The 15,697-nt window shown below is 35.1% G+C and overlaps 1 protein-coding gene across 4 annotated transcripts in view; it reads left to right on the forward strand.

Moving 5' to 3' along the window:
* Positions 1-14,422, forward strand: part of LOC109602732 (chromodomain-helicase-DNA-binding protein 7) — a 31,064-nt gene extending 16,642 nt beyond the window's left edge. Inside the window, exons 3-14 of one of the 4 annotated variants that reach the window (XM_049966626.1) lie at positions 30-319; positions 513-602; positions 1,963-2,265; positions 5,088-5,376; positions 6,300-6,431; positions 7,133-7,629; positions 7,709-9,241; positions 9,322-9,493; positions 9,572-10,070; positions 10,158-10,454; positions 10,617-11,033; positions 11,141-14,422. In XM_049966626.1, the coding sequence (XP_049822583.1) occupies positions 30-319; positions 513-602; positions 1,963-2,265; positions 5,088-5,376; positions 6,300-6,431; positions 7,133-7,629; positions 7,709-9,241; positions 9,322-9,493; positions 9,572-10,070; positions 10,158-10,454; positions 10,617-11,033; positions 11,141-12,228 (5,607 nt within the window). In that variant the 3' untranslated portion in view covers positions 12,229-14,422. Of the gene's footprint in view, positions 1-29; positions 320-512; positions 603-1,962; positions 2,266-5,087; positions 5,377-6,299; positions 6,432-7,132; positions 7,630-7,708; positions 9,242-9,321; positions 9,494-9,571; positions 10,071-10,157; positions 11,034-11,140 lie in introns of all 4 variants that reach the window. The other 3 variants (XM_049966624.1, XM_049966625.1, XM_049966627.1) reach the window with 3 other exon arrangements.
* Positions 14,423-15,697: the final 1,275 nt, after the last annotated feature.

Below are 15,697 nucleotides of genomic sequence, written 5' to 3' on the forward strand. Positions count from 1 at the left end.
AATATATATTAATCTTTTGTTTTTTGTAGCTTCTATATTGCTTACGATTTTATCGGGGCGATGAAAAAATCAGAAGTTTTATCTGGGACTTAATAGCACCTTCAGAGAATGGTGAACAAAAAATATCAAGGAATCACCATGGTTTAAAGGATCCCGTTCCAAGAGGCATCAGGAATAAAAATAAGAAGAAACTAGGAAAAGACGATAGAAGACATGCCGCACTCACTGATCCAAACCATTGGAGCAAAAGTGAAAAGTTCGATGGAGACATCTTCCTGGAAGACAACTACAAGAAGCATTTGGGACGACACGCAAATAAGTGAGTATGTTTCTTAGGAAGAAACTCACAAATTAATTAATATAAAAATGATGAATTACATGCTAATTTAGAGAATACGTAGGTATTCGATGAAAACAAAATTTTCTCACGATAACTGACACAAGCCCAAAACACAATTATTTTGTACTATTATAAATAAATCGTAATAAATAATCACTATATTTGTTCTCAGGGTACTTTTGCGTGTACGTATGTTGTACTATATTAAACATGAAATCATTGGAGATCTCGTCCAACATATTGCCGATGGTGTCCATGCAAGGTAAGATATTTTACAGTTTCTTTAAATAAACTTAGATAAAGCTGCGTCGCTGAGATACATTTTACATATGGGGTCAAAGTTGTATAAAGACTTTATTAACCAAGCTTAAGAATACAGTAATAAAATTTTGGTTACCTTTATTGTTTGGACAACTTTAACCACATATTAAACTTTACATTCAGGAAAGAACAGCTGTAATCGTAACCCACAATCGTATTAACAAATAATACTTCAAACAATACGATTATGGGCTACATGAATCTACTAAGATTGTATATGATGAAAGGTAAGGTTTTTAATTAAATTTTTTGATTAATATTTATGAGTCACTGCTGGAAATTGTATCTTGGCTAATTTTTTATTAATTTTTAATATTTGTTGGGAGCCTTGCTTCATTGTTTAACAATTATTTGCATGGTCCCTGCTTTTGAGGTCATGCCAGACGTATGCTTTAGCTGATTGGACATACGGCCCATTTTTTTCGTTGTAGGGACTTCCCCCCAAGTTCATGTTGATTTGACGCTTTTGTTACTCTTTTTAACTTCCATACATTGTATTTGTTATTAACACCGATATGTATTCGGATCGTAATGGTTCCCAATAGTCCTTTAACAACGAACTTTTATGTCTGAAATAAAATAAAACGGTATGGCACTAGATACCAAATTTTATTTTTGATGCGATTACAAAATTATTTGTTTACAACTATTTTGTTCAAAGAAAACTACACATTTTATTATTATTATTATTAGTTTTAAGTTAAATTATTTTTTGAGCTAATTGAACAGAATCGTTATAAACTTCGTACCGACCAAATGTTTGTCGGGAAATTTAACTGGACGCACTAGCCTTAAGTAATTGCAGAACTGTTTTTACACAAGAAATTAATTTAAATTGGTTTTATTTTTGTATTTTAAATAAACATGGTAATATTTTATTATTTATGTATGATTTGAATACCAATAAATAATTATTATACATTTTTTACTTCAATCTTACTTTTATTTAAGTTGTGTGAATGTTATTTTATATGTAATTTGGTTCAACGAATTAAATAACACTTTTTTTATTTTAATGATAATATCATAATTGTATTTTATTGATGGTAGTTAAAAGATATATTGGTATTCTGAAATAAATTTCTTCTAGATATTTAAGTAAAGTAAAGAGTAATAATAAAAGTTCTGTGATTACAGAATAAAGTGAGTGCGTGCAGTAACGTTTTGTTCCTTTCAAAATTTAACCCAATTGGCTTATACTTTTTTACATTTTGGGAAAACAAAAACAAAAAAACCTTTCTATCGAATTGGTCCACTGATCGATTAGTGAGATTGAAAATTGCCCTTCAAAATATCCACAGTGCCCTGCCGATTTACCCTCCCCCCACGGAACAGTTGCCGTGCGCATGGTGGGACACTGAGTGCGACCGGTCCCTGCTCATTGGCACATGGAAGCACGGCTACGAAATGTACACGGCGATGCGGGCCGATCCGGCCCTATGTTTCCTGGCGAAGTGCGGACCGCCGAGCGAACGCGAACTGCAGATGGCCTCGTCGGCGGCGGCCGCCGAGGGCGCATACAGGGCCACGCAACCGGTGGCGGATAAGACGGCGGCCGCCGCCGCCGCCGACAAAGGCACGGTGGCCGCTGCCGCCACTCCAACGTAAGTAGATTAAAAAAAAACCAACGCCCTCCCCACACCGGAACCGACATTGGTTCTGGGTGCGTGCACGACCGGACCGGGCGTGTTTTATTTTATTTTTACTATCATGGTGAACGCTCACATCACTCCCTCCATATGTATGTGTGTTGGTTTTTCCGACGGAGTCTTCTTGTCCTGTTGGAGTTGTCGAAGAAGGATGAAGAGGCGAAAGATGTACCCTTTGATAGTTGGCCATTTAATTTAATTGTGCACTGCTTCATTCAACACATTTTTGTTTGTGGCTTTCTGTGTTTTAATATCGAGTACATGGTGTTTCATGTTGGTGGATTTTGGCTGTATTTTCAGATTAGATGGAGAAAAGCTGACTTGATTCCCTCCAACCGCATATTGATAATTCGATCTTTTGTGAAACACGTACGAAAATCGACATTTGTAAATTTCTGAGAAATTCTTAACAAAAATTCAAAATTTTGAGATAAAATAACTTTTTAGATATTTAATATTTCTAAAGTTTTCTTATTTGTTTTTTAATTTATTATTTAATACTAGAAAAATTCATGTGTTTCATTTTTATTATCTCCTAATTAAAATAAAATGAAATATCAGATAAATTTCAAGATATTTAAAGTTTCTAATGTGCAATCCCAATTTTTTATTGGGATTGCACATTGTATTATTTAATATAAAAAAATAAATTTTTCCAATATATATGACTTGACATTTTATATTATCTTTAGTTAAAATAAAACGAGATATCAGATAAATTTCGCGATATTTAATATTTCTAAGGTGAAAAAAAGGAGAATAAAAATTTCCAAAGATATTTAATTTATAAAATTTTCTATTACATTCTATAAAATGATAAATTTGAGATATTTAATATTTCTAAAATATATTCCCATTTTTTTTTATTTGTATAATTATTTAGTGTTATAAAAAATCAAAATTTCAAAATACATATAATTTTTGACATTTTAAGTTATTTTTAGCTAAAATAAAATGAGATAGCACTTAAATTTTTAGATATTTAATATTTCTAAAGTGAAAAAAAGAATAAAAATTTCCAAAAATATTTAGGCTATTGATAATATTTCAAAATTTGAAAAAAAAAGTTATTACACGTCTGAAACCAGTCAAATGTCAGTTCGTAGATATTTTAGAAAATGTGGCAGGTTTATCCAAATACAGTTTAGATCAACCAGTGTTTGATAAATTTAAAACCTTTTTCTCTATCTGATGTGAAAATACTCTGTAACCGACTAATTCAAACCCAATTTGGGACACCCAGTACTCTAATGTGTATATTCATGTTTATATTTTGTCCATTTAATAAGTGTTAACTTTGGCTTGAGCGTTGCACGACTCAAGAATGTTTCGTTTTATTTCCAATTGTCTTGCACATTTAGTGTTGTGTCATATATATGCAAAGTTATGTGAGCGTTTACCTTCGACGATTTGAACTATTTTTCTTGCACCCTCTCCGTTCTTCACAGCGCCCCTCAGCGCTTCACATACCATAGTGCTCTTTAGATCTAATTAGTTAAAATCGCTATAGTTATATTTTACTAACACTTTTGTCGGTCGCTTTACGCAAAACTACTTTTGTGTAACGCTGCTGTTTTATCGTTTGAAATTATATTAAACCAGAATTATTAATTTATTTCTATTCCCCATAATTATAGTTTTTATAATTCTATTATAGTTTCAAACGTTAATTATACACACATATGTAGTCCCCCTATTTGTCTGGTTATTGAATTTCATTTGCTACTGTTAGCTTGTCCCGATGAACTCGTTCAAATTCAAAAATAATAAAGTTAATGCATGCGTAATTTGTCACTGCTAAATCAAGGTAAGAGTCTATTAATTAAGAATTGTCTGCACATTGTGTCTACCTTATCATCGATGGTTAAGTGAAATAATTATTCGCATATTATAAATTCTACAGTACACTCAAAATGGTAAAATAAATTAAAGGTGATCCAATGATATAAATTAAGTTTTGGGTATTTACTCGAATACTTAAGTTAGTGAATAAGTATAATTAATTGTTAAACAAATAATAATAATATGATAAAAATATGACAAAGAAATTATAAATCCTTTAATCCTGTGTTTATATTATTATTTATTTATTAATGTATCTAAATACGAAAATAAGTAGGTACAAGGGAAAAATAGGAAAATTCTAGAAGAATTTTGATAGTATTTATTTTAAAAAATATAAAATAAGTTTACCAAAATTATTAATTTTTATCTGCTCATTCATCTGTATTGAATGTATAATGTATATAGCCTATATTAATTAATCAAGAAAATTTTAAACGGAATAAATACAATAAAACAGTAATGTCAAGGTCAATGGTACTTTAGATTAAAAAGTAATCTTAAATCGGTGATTCTTGTATTGTACACATATTGTTGTTTGTTCCTTAGTAACCAAAAATTTAGACAGCGGAGCTGGATGTATTTAGCTTAACTTAACTTAGAATTTAGACAAGGTATTAATTTTTATTTATTGTAAAACAGAAGTAATCCATTACAGATGATATCATATATCAAATTAAACTATATGTAAATTGTCGATATCTGTTTTACTTAAATTCTCTAAAGGTTCCTTTATAACGTACCATTGTTTGTGTGAACATCTTCTATATTATAATTTTATGAAGTTCCAATTATGAATTTCAAATAACCTTTAATAAATCAAATTAAAATTGTGAGCCTTAACCATCGAAGGATTTGACGCAGTGTTCTCATCTCCCACGGCCCCAGTACTTCGTTAGTGAGACCGATTTCATTGTTTTCCCTCTCCCCTTTAGCAATGACGACGACATGGACGACGACGACCTCGCCGATGAGATGAAGGCGAAGATGCGCGATCCGTCCGACGTTAACTCGGAGGTGGCGGAACCGTCACCGGGACCGTCGGCCTCCTCCGAGAACCAACCCATCGAAATGGACGACAGGGACGATATGACGGGCGACGATAAAACTCCTTGGCCCACAATCACCGATCTGAACACGCGGTTGAGGAGGGTGATCACGTCGTACCAGCGCAGCTACAGAAAGGAGGAGCAGAAGATGCAGCTGCAACAGACCAAGCACAAGGTAAGCGGTTGGTCGTTTTCGTGGTTGCGGGTACTTCAATCTTTCTCACGGCCCGGCGTGGTGTGGATCTCGACTGTTCCTTTGAGTTTGGGCTCCATCCTCATCTCTGGTTTTCTAAAATATATATTCAATTTTTTTTTTAATTTTATATTCTGGTAAAGAATTAATTTGGCAGTGGAGGAGATGATTGAGCTTAATCTCAAAATTAAAAATAGCGACGTTGAATAATCACAGGAACTATAAGGTACAACTGTTTCAATTTTAATAATCCCCTATATGAATTAATGTTCCCTGTTATTTTCACCAATTTTATATGTTTAATAAAGGTTGTTTGTTCAATCATTTCATTATTTATTCAAAATAAATGTGCTTAGCGCTTGTTTATCGTTTTTAGATTATTTTAATCATATACTTGATTGTTTTTGTTGTGTTGAAAGTGTGTCACTGATAAAGGCTAGTCATTAGGTCATTCGCCAATTTAAATACCTGAATGGGAAGGATATAAAAACAAATTTTACATGTATTCATTTACATAAAGAAACATTAATAACGATTTTCATCTTGCCATTAAAAACACAGTTACCAAGCGTAATTGGATGCGAAGAAAAAGGTTTTTGTAATAATTACTCAAGTATTTCTCTATAAAAAGCAATAATGTTTATAATAAATGCTATTGAACTTCCTTTACGTGTGACACATTAAAAGCATCAATCCGCGTGTCACTCATGTCTCAATAACTATCCACCACCGCCTCCCGCAATGGGACCGTGTCAGTTAATAAAAAAAAATGAAAGAAATCGTGAATCATGCGTGTCACCGCATACGTGCGTCGACCCGGCATGCATGTAAACTTTTTCTCTGCCTCTTTTGAATGTTTGATGTTCGGGTAGCTGTAGTATTTGGTTTGTGTATGCACTGTGCAGCCTCCCACGATAGACTCGATGACCTCCCCGCTGGCCGCCCTGGCCCAAGTGTCGCAACAGTACGACTTGAGGGACACGTCCGCCCTTGGACTGCAGGGATGGGATTTGCAACAGTTGGCGCTCTATCTTTTGGTAAGTGTTTTATTTAATTATTTTTCCAACTACTGTCGTATGTATCACTGTGTACTCGCTGGATTTTTTTGAATGGCGATCACCACCCATTTTGTGTTTTATGTTACTGCTTGATCTGTCTTAATCGTTGGTCTGATCTGTAATGCATCTGTGGGACAGTTATTCAGATGATTTTGATGAGAAGTCTAGTTTAATTTGTGCAACGTCTGAATTTCTGTCCTGATCTTAAATCGATGAAGTATTATTCCCCATTCTGGTGTAATAACGTTCCAAGTTATAAAACAATAATAAAGATTGTTTTTATATCGGTGTTTTAATGAGTAGTGTTTCTGCAAAGTCTAATTTGTACATATGTATTCTTATATAACTTCTAATCAACTAAAGGTAAGTTTATAATTAGTTCCTTAGAATAAAACACATTAAAGCAATTAATACTTCATTAGTACAAACGTTTGTTTTACATTTTTAAATTATTTTATTTTAACATACAATACATACATCGTAGTACATTTCTAAGGCAAAAACGAAGTAAAACATGTCAACATTTTTTATATTAAAATCAGAAAAATGTTTACTCACTCAACAGAAGTGTGGCCCAATACTGAGCATCGCCAACTAACCAACTTAAAAAAAAACTAACCACCCCCTTTTGTCATACTAACCCCCAATTAATGCGTAAGAATTGATACTTACATTTTCAGAAGATGGAGAGACAAGGCAAACAAGTAATGGAACAGGCAATGCGTGAGGCTAAGCGCGAGAACGAACGGCAAACGCTTGCGAAGAAATGGACGAAGCGCGAGGAAGCCGATTTCTTCAGGGTGGCGTCCACATTCGGCGTTATTTACTACCGCAAAAAGAAAACGTACGATTGGGCCAAGTTCAAGCAACTCGCCAAACTTGAGAAAAAGACCGACGACGAACTGACCGAGTATTATAAGCATTTTGTAATGATGTGCAAGAAACAAAGTGGTATATTGATGGAAGATGGTGGTTATGATACCACCATTGAGCACATTGGCGAGGAGAAGGCACGTAGAACGTTAGAACGGTTGGAATTGCTGTCTAAAATACGTGAAGAAGTAGTCACTCATCCTAGACTTGATGAGAGATTAAAAGTCTGTGTGACGTCTGCAGATATGCCTGACTGGTGGATTGCTGGAAAACACGATAAAGATCTGTTGCTAGGAGTTTCAATGTAAGTATATATTTGACTTGATTAACGTAACAGTTTTTGTACTTTTTTGCTTTGGTTACTAAACCCTTATATTTTACAGGCACGGTTTGGGTAGGACCGATTATTACTTACTAAACGACCCTAATCTATCTTTCCACGAAGTTCTGAAGAAAAAAGTGAATGCAGCCGAAGCACAAGAATCCAAAGAAGCGATTAAATTGGAAAGTCATGAAGACATACTGAAGTTTGATAAGGATGAAATACTTGTCAAATTGGAAAAGGGCGAAGGTACGCTGAAAATCGAAAAGGTCGCCGTTAAGAAAGAGGAAAAGGAAAAGAAAGCAGAGGATGAAAAGACTCAGTTAACTGTCGTAAAAACTGAAAAATCTGAAGACAAACCAGAAGAAACGGAGCAGGTCGAAGAAAAAGAAGTAGAAAAAGAAAAGGAAGCAGAGAAAGAAAGTGATAAGGAAGTAGAAAAGATGGAAGTGGACGAAGAAGTCAAACCGGAAGAAAAGAAGGTTGAACGAGAAACAGAAGAAAGTGAACCTGAAAAAGTAGAACCAAAAGAAGACAAGGAACCTGAAAAAGAAGTAACTGAAGAGGAAAAGAAACCAGAAGAGGAGGAAGTCACTAAGGTTGAAGAAGATAAGGCATCTGAAGAAGTTGAGGCAGTCAAAGATAAAGAAAAGGAGGAAGAGAAGGAGAAAGAACAAGATCAACTTGAGTCAGATGTAAAGGAATCTGAGGAAAAACCTAAAACTGAGGAACCTGCCGCTGAACCTGAAGAAAAGGTAGCGGAAAAAGAAATCGAAACACCTAAAGAGGAGGTTAAAGAAGAAAAAGTTGAAAAACCTGCTCCAGTGGTAAAATCTGAAGATATTAAAGCTGCAGAGGCAGAAGCTGATTTGTGCTCAAAACAGGCTGCTGAATTAAAAGCCATGTTCCCAGACCTAGAAGTTATCCAGCCTTTATCTAGGTTGTCACAAGTGGACACTTTTGTCTTAAGAGACAAACAGGGCAGTGGTGCTTTGGATTTCAGTGAAACCACGGTAGCTCAGTTGTTCAACAATGCAGTTAAGTGGCCTAAGGAATATGCTATTCAAGTTCGGTTGCAACACATCATTTATGCCATCGACACAAAAGAATGGCCAGCCACCAAATCGTTTAGTGCATACGCATCAGGAATAGGCAGTGAAATCGACATTCCTATTCATGAGTTGCCCAATGATCCACCTAAACGGGAAACTTCAACTCCGATGTCCAGAGATGATCCAGACGTGATGAGTCTCAGTCGAATGAGCAAAAAGAGCAAACGTCACATCGCCATCGATGTTGAGACTGAACGTGCAAAGTTGCATGCCTTGCTTAACAGCAGCCACATGACCGGAAATCCCATGTCTAAACATGGAATGGGATGGGGGGAAAATGATGACTCAGAGGATTCTCGCAGGTCCACTCCAAACCAGGGCAATTTACAACCGCCCCCGGCTCATCAACATGCCACCAGTGCACGCATGTTGAATATGCCATATGACATAAAGTATCATTCAAGTCAACCAAAGACTATTGGGCAAACCACGGTAATTCCTGGCACCAGCAGTACCTTGACCCCCATTGATTTGAGTTCCAGGTAATATATATTTTTGATTTATGTTGAATTATTTAGGCACGTCTAATGGATAACTAAAATAACAAATTTTTCTGTTACAGTATTCCGAAGGGCAACGACAAGTTATCCATCTCAGATTTGCAGAATGAAGTACAAGATTTCTCATTGAAAAAACCGACCACTATTGTGTCAACTCCAACTCTCACAGTCTCGAAAACCAGTGGCAACAAACTTGATGACACCTTATCAAAGTTGATGAAGAGGAAGAATTGCGTAAGTATTTATTACGATTATGAAGCAATAACTTTGTCAGAAGTTTCACAATTTTAATATTTCATAAATTTATTTCAGCCTGAACCAGAACCTTTGGTTGGCAAGGAAAAGAAACGCCGTAAACTTGATGAAATAGTCTTAGGTTTATCTGCGGCCAAAGAACAATCTTTATTCCCTGAAACCTCAAAGAAACCCACCGTTACTCCTAGCGTAACGGTGACACCCACTTCCGCACCTGTAAGCTCCTCCCACAACAATCCTACACAAAAACCATTTACCATAACAGTAACTTCTGTCCCCACCTCAGCTGCTGGCGGCTCCAGAAACTCAAACTTGCCCAATATACCTGGTGTGTCTGGAACTGGCAAGGACAGTTTGTCTTCGTTCCTTGCGCAGGCCGAACAACAGACTATGCTACTCAAGAAGCAGCAGCAGCAACAAAGGAAGAGCTATGAATCTATGATGGACATTAGCAAGGTGTCTGACTACAGTTCTAAAGTGAACTCCTATTCACATGAGGCTAAGGTCAATAAGTGGCTCGCTGAGCAAAATGCTGCATTAGCAGAACAACCAATAGGTTAGTTCACAATTCTATACATTTTAAATTGATTTTATTATCATTCAGTGTCGATCAAATTAGTAACGTTTTTGTTTCACATTTTAGGTGCGGACTATATGTCCCCAAGACGAAGAAGACCCAGAATTGACCCCACCCTATTAGATTGGAAGAAACTGACCGGTGACGAAAACGTGTCCGTAATACACCGCATCACTGGCAAGAAGCTTACTGGACCCAAAGCGCCAACACTGAAACGTTTGGGACCATGGCTAATGGAGAACCCTATGTACGACATCGATCCAAAATGGTCGGAGCTGGTGAAGGAACGTGGCAATCTGACATCCGACTTGCACAAGCGTTTACCTGGAACAAGCAGTTCGGGCAGCAGCAACAGTAGTAAAGGCAAGAACACCATACCAGGAAGACCGCCTTTGATGGCTAGTCCGACTGGATCTACTTCGAGTGTTAGTTCAGCGAATTTGACGACATCTATGCCGTCAACGCTGTCTTTCCCGTCTCTGAGCACTGCTGGATTATCGGGTCTCAACTCAAATCTACTTTCAGGACTGTCTGGTCTGGGACAGTTTGATCCCAAAACGAATCCGCTGCTGATGCCCTTCGCTGGTTTACCTAACATGGGAGCTCTGGGTTCAATGGGGGGTCTCGGTAACTTGACCAACATGAACCTGTTCGCCAACCTGGCTGGACTGGGAATTCCAGGTCTAGGTGGAATGGATCCTGCTGCCGCGGCGGCCGCTCTTTCAGGCGAATCTTCATCGATGTGCAAAACGTCATCTGGCAAGTCCAGCACTCAGACCAGCAAGCAGCAGAAACCGCAGGAGGCGCATAGTTCCAGCAAGAGCTCGAGCAGCAGCAGCTCCATACCTACGACGAATCCTTTCCCATTCTTCTTCCCGAATCCGAGTCTTTTGTACACACCATTGGGATTAGGTGGATTGAATCCATTTAGTCTTCAACCTGGTAAGTAATCGGCAATCTTAGTTTATAAGATTTCATTAATTTATCTTATTTTTCAGTAGTTGTAAAGATAGTTGTTACTGTGTATTTTAAATTGTGACATTTTCTAGGTATGTCAGCTTCGGCGTACGACGCTTTAGCTCAACAGTGTGGTCTTTTAAATGGCAGCTTGAATCCGGCCGCATCACCTAACTCTTCATCGAAGTTGGCAAAGTCGAGCTCTAGCCGTCCTCCATCTGCATCTACGATCACTACTACTACGTCGTCATCAGGACAAAGCTCCAAATCAATGAAGATACCTAGCAGAGACGCACAAATACAGAATCTCTTGCTGCCACCTGACACTCAAATATTGGAAAGTCTGTCGAAGGCGAGCGGATTAGATCCGTCATCCCTTAAACAAAAGAGTGATAAGAAAGAGGATAAACGCAAGGCTTTAGAGAGTCTCCGTGGTATATTGCCTTCAGACTTCACCACTACTGTTAAAGATAAGAAAGGAGGATTGTCGGGTCTCACTGAGTTTACCAAGTTGTTGGAAGCTCAAGTGTCATCTCAGGCTACGAAAAAGAGTCAGGAACAGCAAATGAAAGAGGCTATAGAGCAGTTGAGCAAAGTGAATCCCGATTTAATGGCCAAAGCAGTAATTGAAGAACAACCGAAACCAGTAAGCATGAAAAGACCGAGAGACTCCACAGATTCAGTGGACAGCAAACTGGTTATAGACGAAGAAACTCAACCCACGACTAAAAAGGCAAAAGAAGACTGCCAAACACCAGGTCCAAGTACAGAGCAGGAAGGTGTGGATATAGAGACACTGCTTCCTCCATCAACCGTTGTTAAGCCGTCTACATCAATAGCCGAAACGGCTCCTTCGGAAGCTCCGTTTGATCTTGCCGGTCCATCGACGTCCATGGAATCAGAATCACAGAAGGAGGTGGATGAAAAATCTGAAGACAAACAAAAGGAAGACCAGAAAGACGAATCCGCCGAGACATTACCAGATACATCACCACCGAAAAAAGCTGCGAAACGCACGAGGGGCAAACGCAAATCCGGCGATTTGCCGCCTCTAGATCCCGAAGCCGTTGTACAGAAGAAGAATTTACGTTCAAGTGCTAGTCGATCGGCTGCGGCCGCCGCTGCCAGGCAAAAATTAGAAGCAGAAAATGCACTTAGAGAAAGTGAGGGTGGCTCATAAACACGTTGAAGGTCCAAAGCCAAATTTGTGAACTCTGTTGAATGTTTTTTTAAATCGAGTGTCGATTTGTGGGTGGAAATTGTTTTAGTGAGTTTTTTGTGTATTTGTGGGTATTTGGCGAACTGTGATACAATTGAACATGACTTGAAAAGACGCTACATATTTGTGCTTTTTAAGGGGGCGATGAGCGATTTCGTAACGAGGTGCACATCTTTCATTGCCACTGATTTTCTCATATTGAACTGAATCATTACGCTTCGTAAAACAATATGTATTCTCAAGAAAAAAAATAACAGATAGGATATAATTACTGCTAGTAGGCTTAAAATATGTAATCAAATAATTCAGGACTGAATGGAGGGCATACTTTTCATCCATGGTCCTGTACCTTATATACATATTATATATACACTAAATGCATACTTACGAAATACATCCACTCGAATGTTTTTAAAAATTGTGTCTGTGAAATTAAATGTTTCAATGAAAAATATAATAAAATATTTGTTTTGTAAATTGTCTTATCATGGGTATTCAGTTCTGTACATCCCATTGGAGCATTTGATCTTGGATTAAAAAAATGGCACACCATGTTTCTAATTGATATTTTTTGACATTAGTTATTTTTTACAATTTGTATATATAAGTTTAGGAAAAAATGACAGATCATTTTTTTGAACGGTGTGAAAAGTGTGTAAATAAATTCTAGTGTTTTTTATTTTTTTTATTTAATAATGTATGTTATAAATATTATGGTATATAAGTCTGATATAATATGAATATTTATTATCATTTTTACAATGTCCTGACTTTGTATTTATTGATGTTTTGTTTTATTCTGCATTTGCCGAAGAAAATATAATTGAATTTTTTTAGATCTGTTGATATAACATTTGTAAACTATCTTATCATAGTATGGTAGCTCTCTCTATCTCTCATTTACTGTTACAATGTTCATATAGATAATTAAATAATATGAATACAAAATGGTGAACATTTTATTTACAAACAAATTTTAATTAGATTATTGTAAATGATCAGAAGAAGAAGGTAAGTAAAATAAAACATGACACATATGATAAATTTAAATGTAATATTTTTACGATTATAAATGTTCGAAGCAAAGATTAAGTATACAATTTTTATTTAATCTTTGTTCATGATTTAATATTAAAAATTACAATACCAGTACATTATTAAATATATTTATTTAACTTTTAATTGTAAATATTCAAAAGAATCTTGAATGAGCCATTATTAATAGTAATAGTTGTAGACATTAAGTATCTGATTAATTTTTGAATTGTAACATCAGTACAAGGTGTTCCAAATTGGTTGACTCTGATTGTTACAAGTATTTACAGACTAGATGGAGAAAAACTGACTTAAGAGTCCTTTTTTTTAAATAATTGATTGCAGCAAAGCTCATTTTGATGTTTTAAGGTAAATGCAGATTTCTAAAAAGTGTAACAAATTTTTGACAAATGGTTTCAAAATTGCATCCTTAAAATTTGTGCAACTTTTTATTTCATCTATTTCATATGGAAGCATCCATAAAAATATGTAAAAAAATTAGGTGAGAAATAATGATATATCTGCTAAATTTCTAAATATTTAATACTATTGAAAATAGTATTTTTGTAAATTATGTTAAATTTATCAAAAATTATATTTGACAGATGTTAATGTTTTAATAATAACAACAATAATCTATTTTAAAATTGGTGATGTCACAATTTTAGATTTTAAAAATATAAATAAAATAAAACTATCTTTGTGTTGTAATCGACAACATTAAATATCTCAAAATTTACTAAAATCTTTGAAAAGATTGAATTACTTCGGACATTTTAAGAGTAAATTCAATTAAGGTATCAATTTGAAATAAAAAAGTAGCATATAATCGAAATTTTTAGGGGATACTTTTTTTTAAAGGTGAGTAGCTTATATTAGTTTTTGTATTTTACTTTTTTGAAATCTGCAAGAGACAGTTTTTGTCAATATTTCAAAAATTTTAAAAACAGCTGTGGACTCTATGTAGGTTGGAAATATTCATAACAGCCAAAGACATAAAATTTGGGACGCCGTGTATAATGTTTATAGTTGTAATATATATTAGAAAAGTTTCTTTAAATATGACACATTATAGAACACTGTAATAAAAATAGTAAATAAAACTTACTAGGAAAAATCATCTATTTTTTATTGAATACAAATATAATATTCTATACATTAAACAATATATATAGTTTAAAAGGAAACAAGAGCAAAAATTGCTATAATTGCAACATTAAAAGTGGGACAGGAGCAGATGAAATTTACAGATTAAATGTTGTCAAATTCGAATATTCATGGTTTAATATTAAAAATTAACAGTACATTATTGATTATACTTATTTAACAGGTGGGCTGAAAAGTAACCACCTCGACCATCAATCATCGCTATCGCGAAAAAGATTATGATGTTTTATAGCTCATTCATATTTAGAATGATATGTCAAATTTCAGCTCGATACAGCCCTAAGTTTTGATTTAACAGCATTTTCGGTTACGTGTTTGCCATCATGATTTTCGTTCTCTAACAACAAACATTATTTTTTTAGAGGCAAAACGGCGAAGGAAACAAAAGAAAAGTTGGATAAATATTATGGGGCTAATGCTCCCTCAGATTACATCGTGAAATATTGGTTTCGAGAGTTTCATGGTGGCGGAAAACTCCACTGCCGATGATGGACTACCTTGAAAAAGGAAAAACCAATAGCCAGTACTACTGCGCATTATTGGAGCGATTGAAGTCCGAAATCGCTGGGAAACGGCCTCACATAAAGCGAAAAAAATTTTGTTTTTGTAAGACAATGCACCAGCTCACAAGGGCGTCGATTTAAGGCTCCAATTGCTTCCCCATCCTCTATAAAAAATTCATTTCGCGAAGGAGTAATTTGCAGACCACCTCGAAAATTATTCTTTTGCTGGAATAAGCAACGTCCTCCAAGGCAACTATATTGAATAATAAAATCCAATTCTATCAAAAAAAAGATTTTTTCTATGCTAGCCTACGAACTTTTCAGCCCATAACTTTTAATTGTAAACAATAGAAAGAATTTTGAATGAGCCATTATTAATAGTAATAGTTATAGAAATCTTATTAAATTTTGCCTGTTGATAGTTACAAGTATGAACAGACTAGATATAGAAAAATTAAGACTTAAGTTTTCAGAGCCTTTATTTATCATGTTATACTGTTTCAATACACAGAGGACGAAGGTAAGTAAAATAAAACATGATACAAATGATAAATAAAATTTAATATTTTTGCACATTTAATATAGTATACTTGCTGTTAGAAACAAAAATTAAATATATAATTTTTATTCAAACTTTATTCATGATTTAATGTCATTATTAAATTGACGTCGTAGATTTATTTAACGTTTAATTGTAAATAGTTAGTTTTTGTATTATACTTTTG

Source organism: Aethina tumida, chromosome 4, assembly GCF_024364675.1.
Source record: "Aethina tumida isolate Nest 87 chromosome 4, icAetTumi1.1, whole genome shotgun sequence".
In the NCBI taxonomy this organism is placed as follows: Eukaryota; Metazoa; Arthropoda; class Insecta; order Coleoptera; family Nitidulidae; genus Aethina; species Aethina tumida.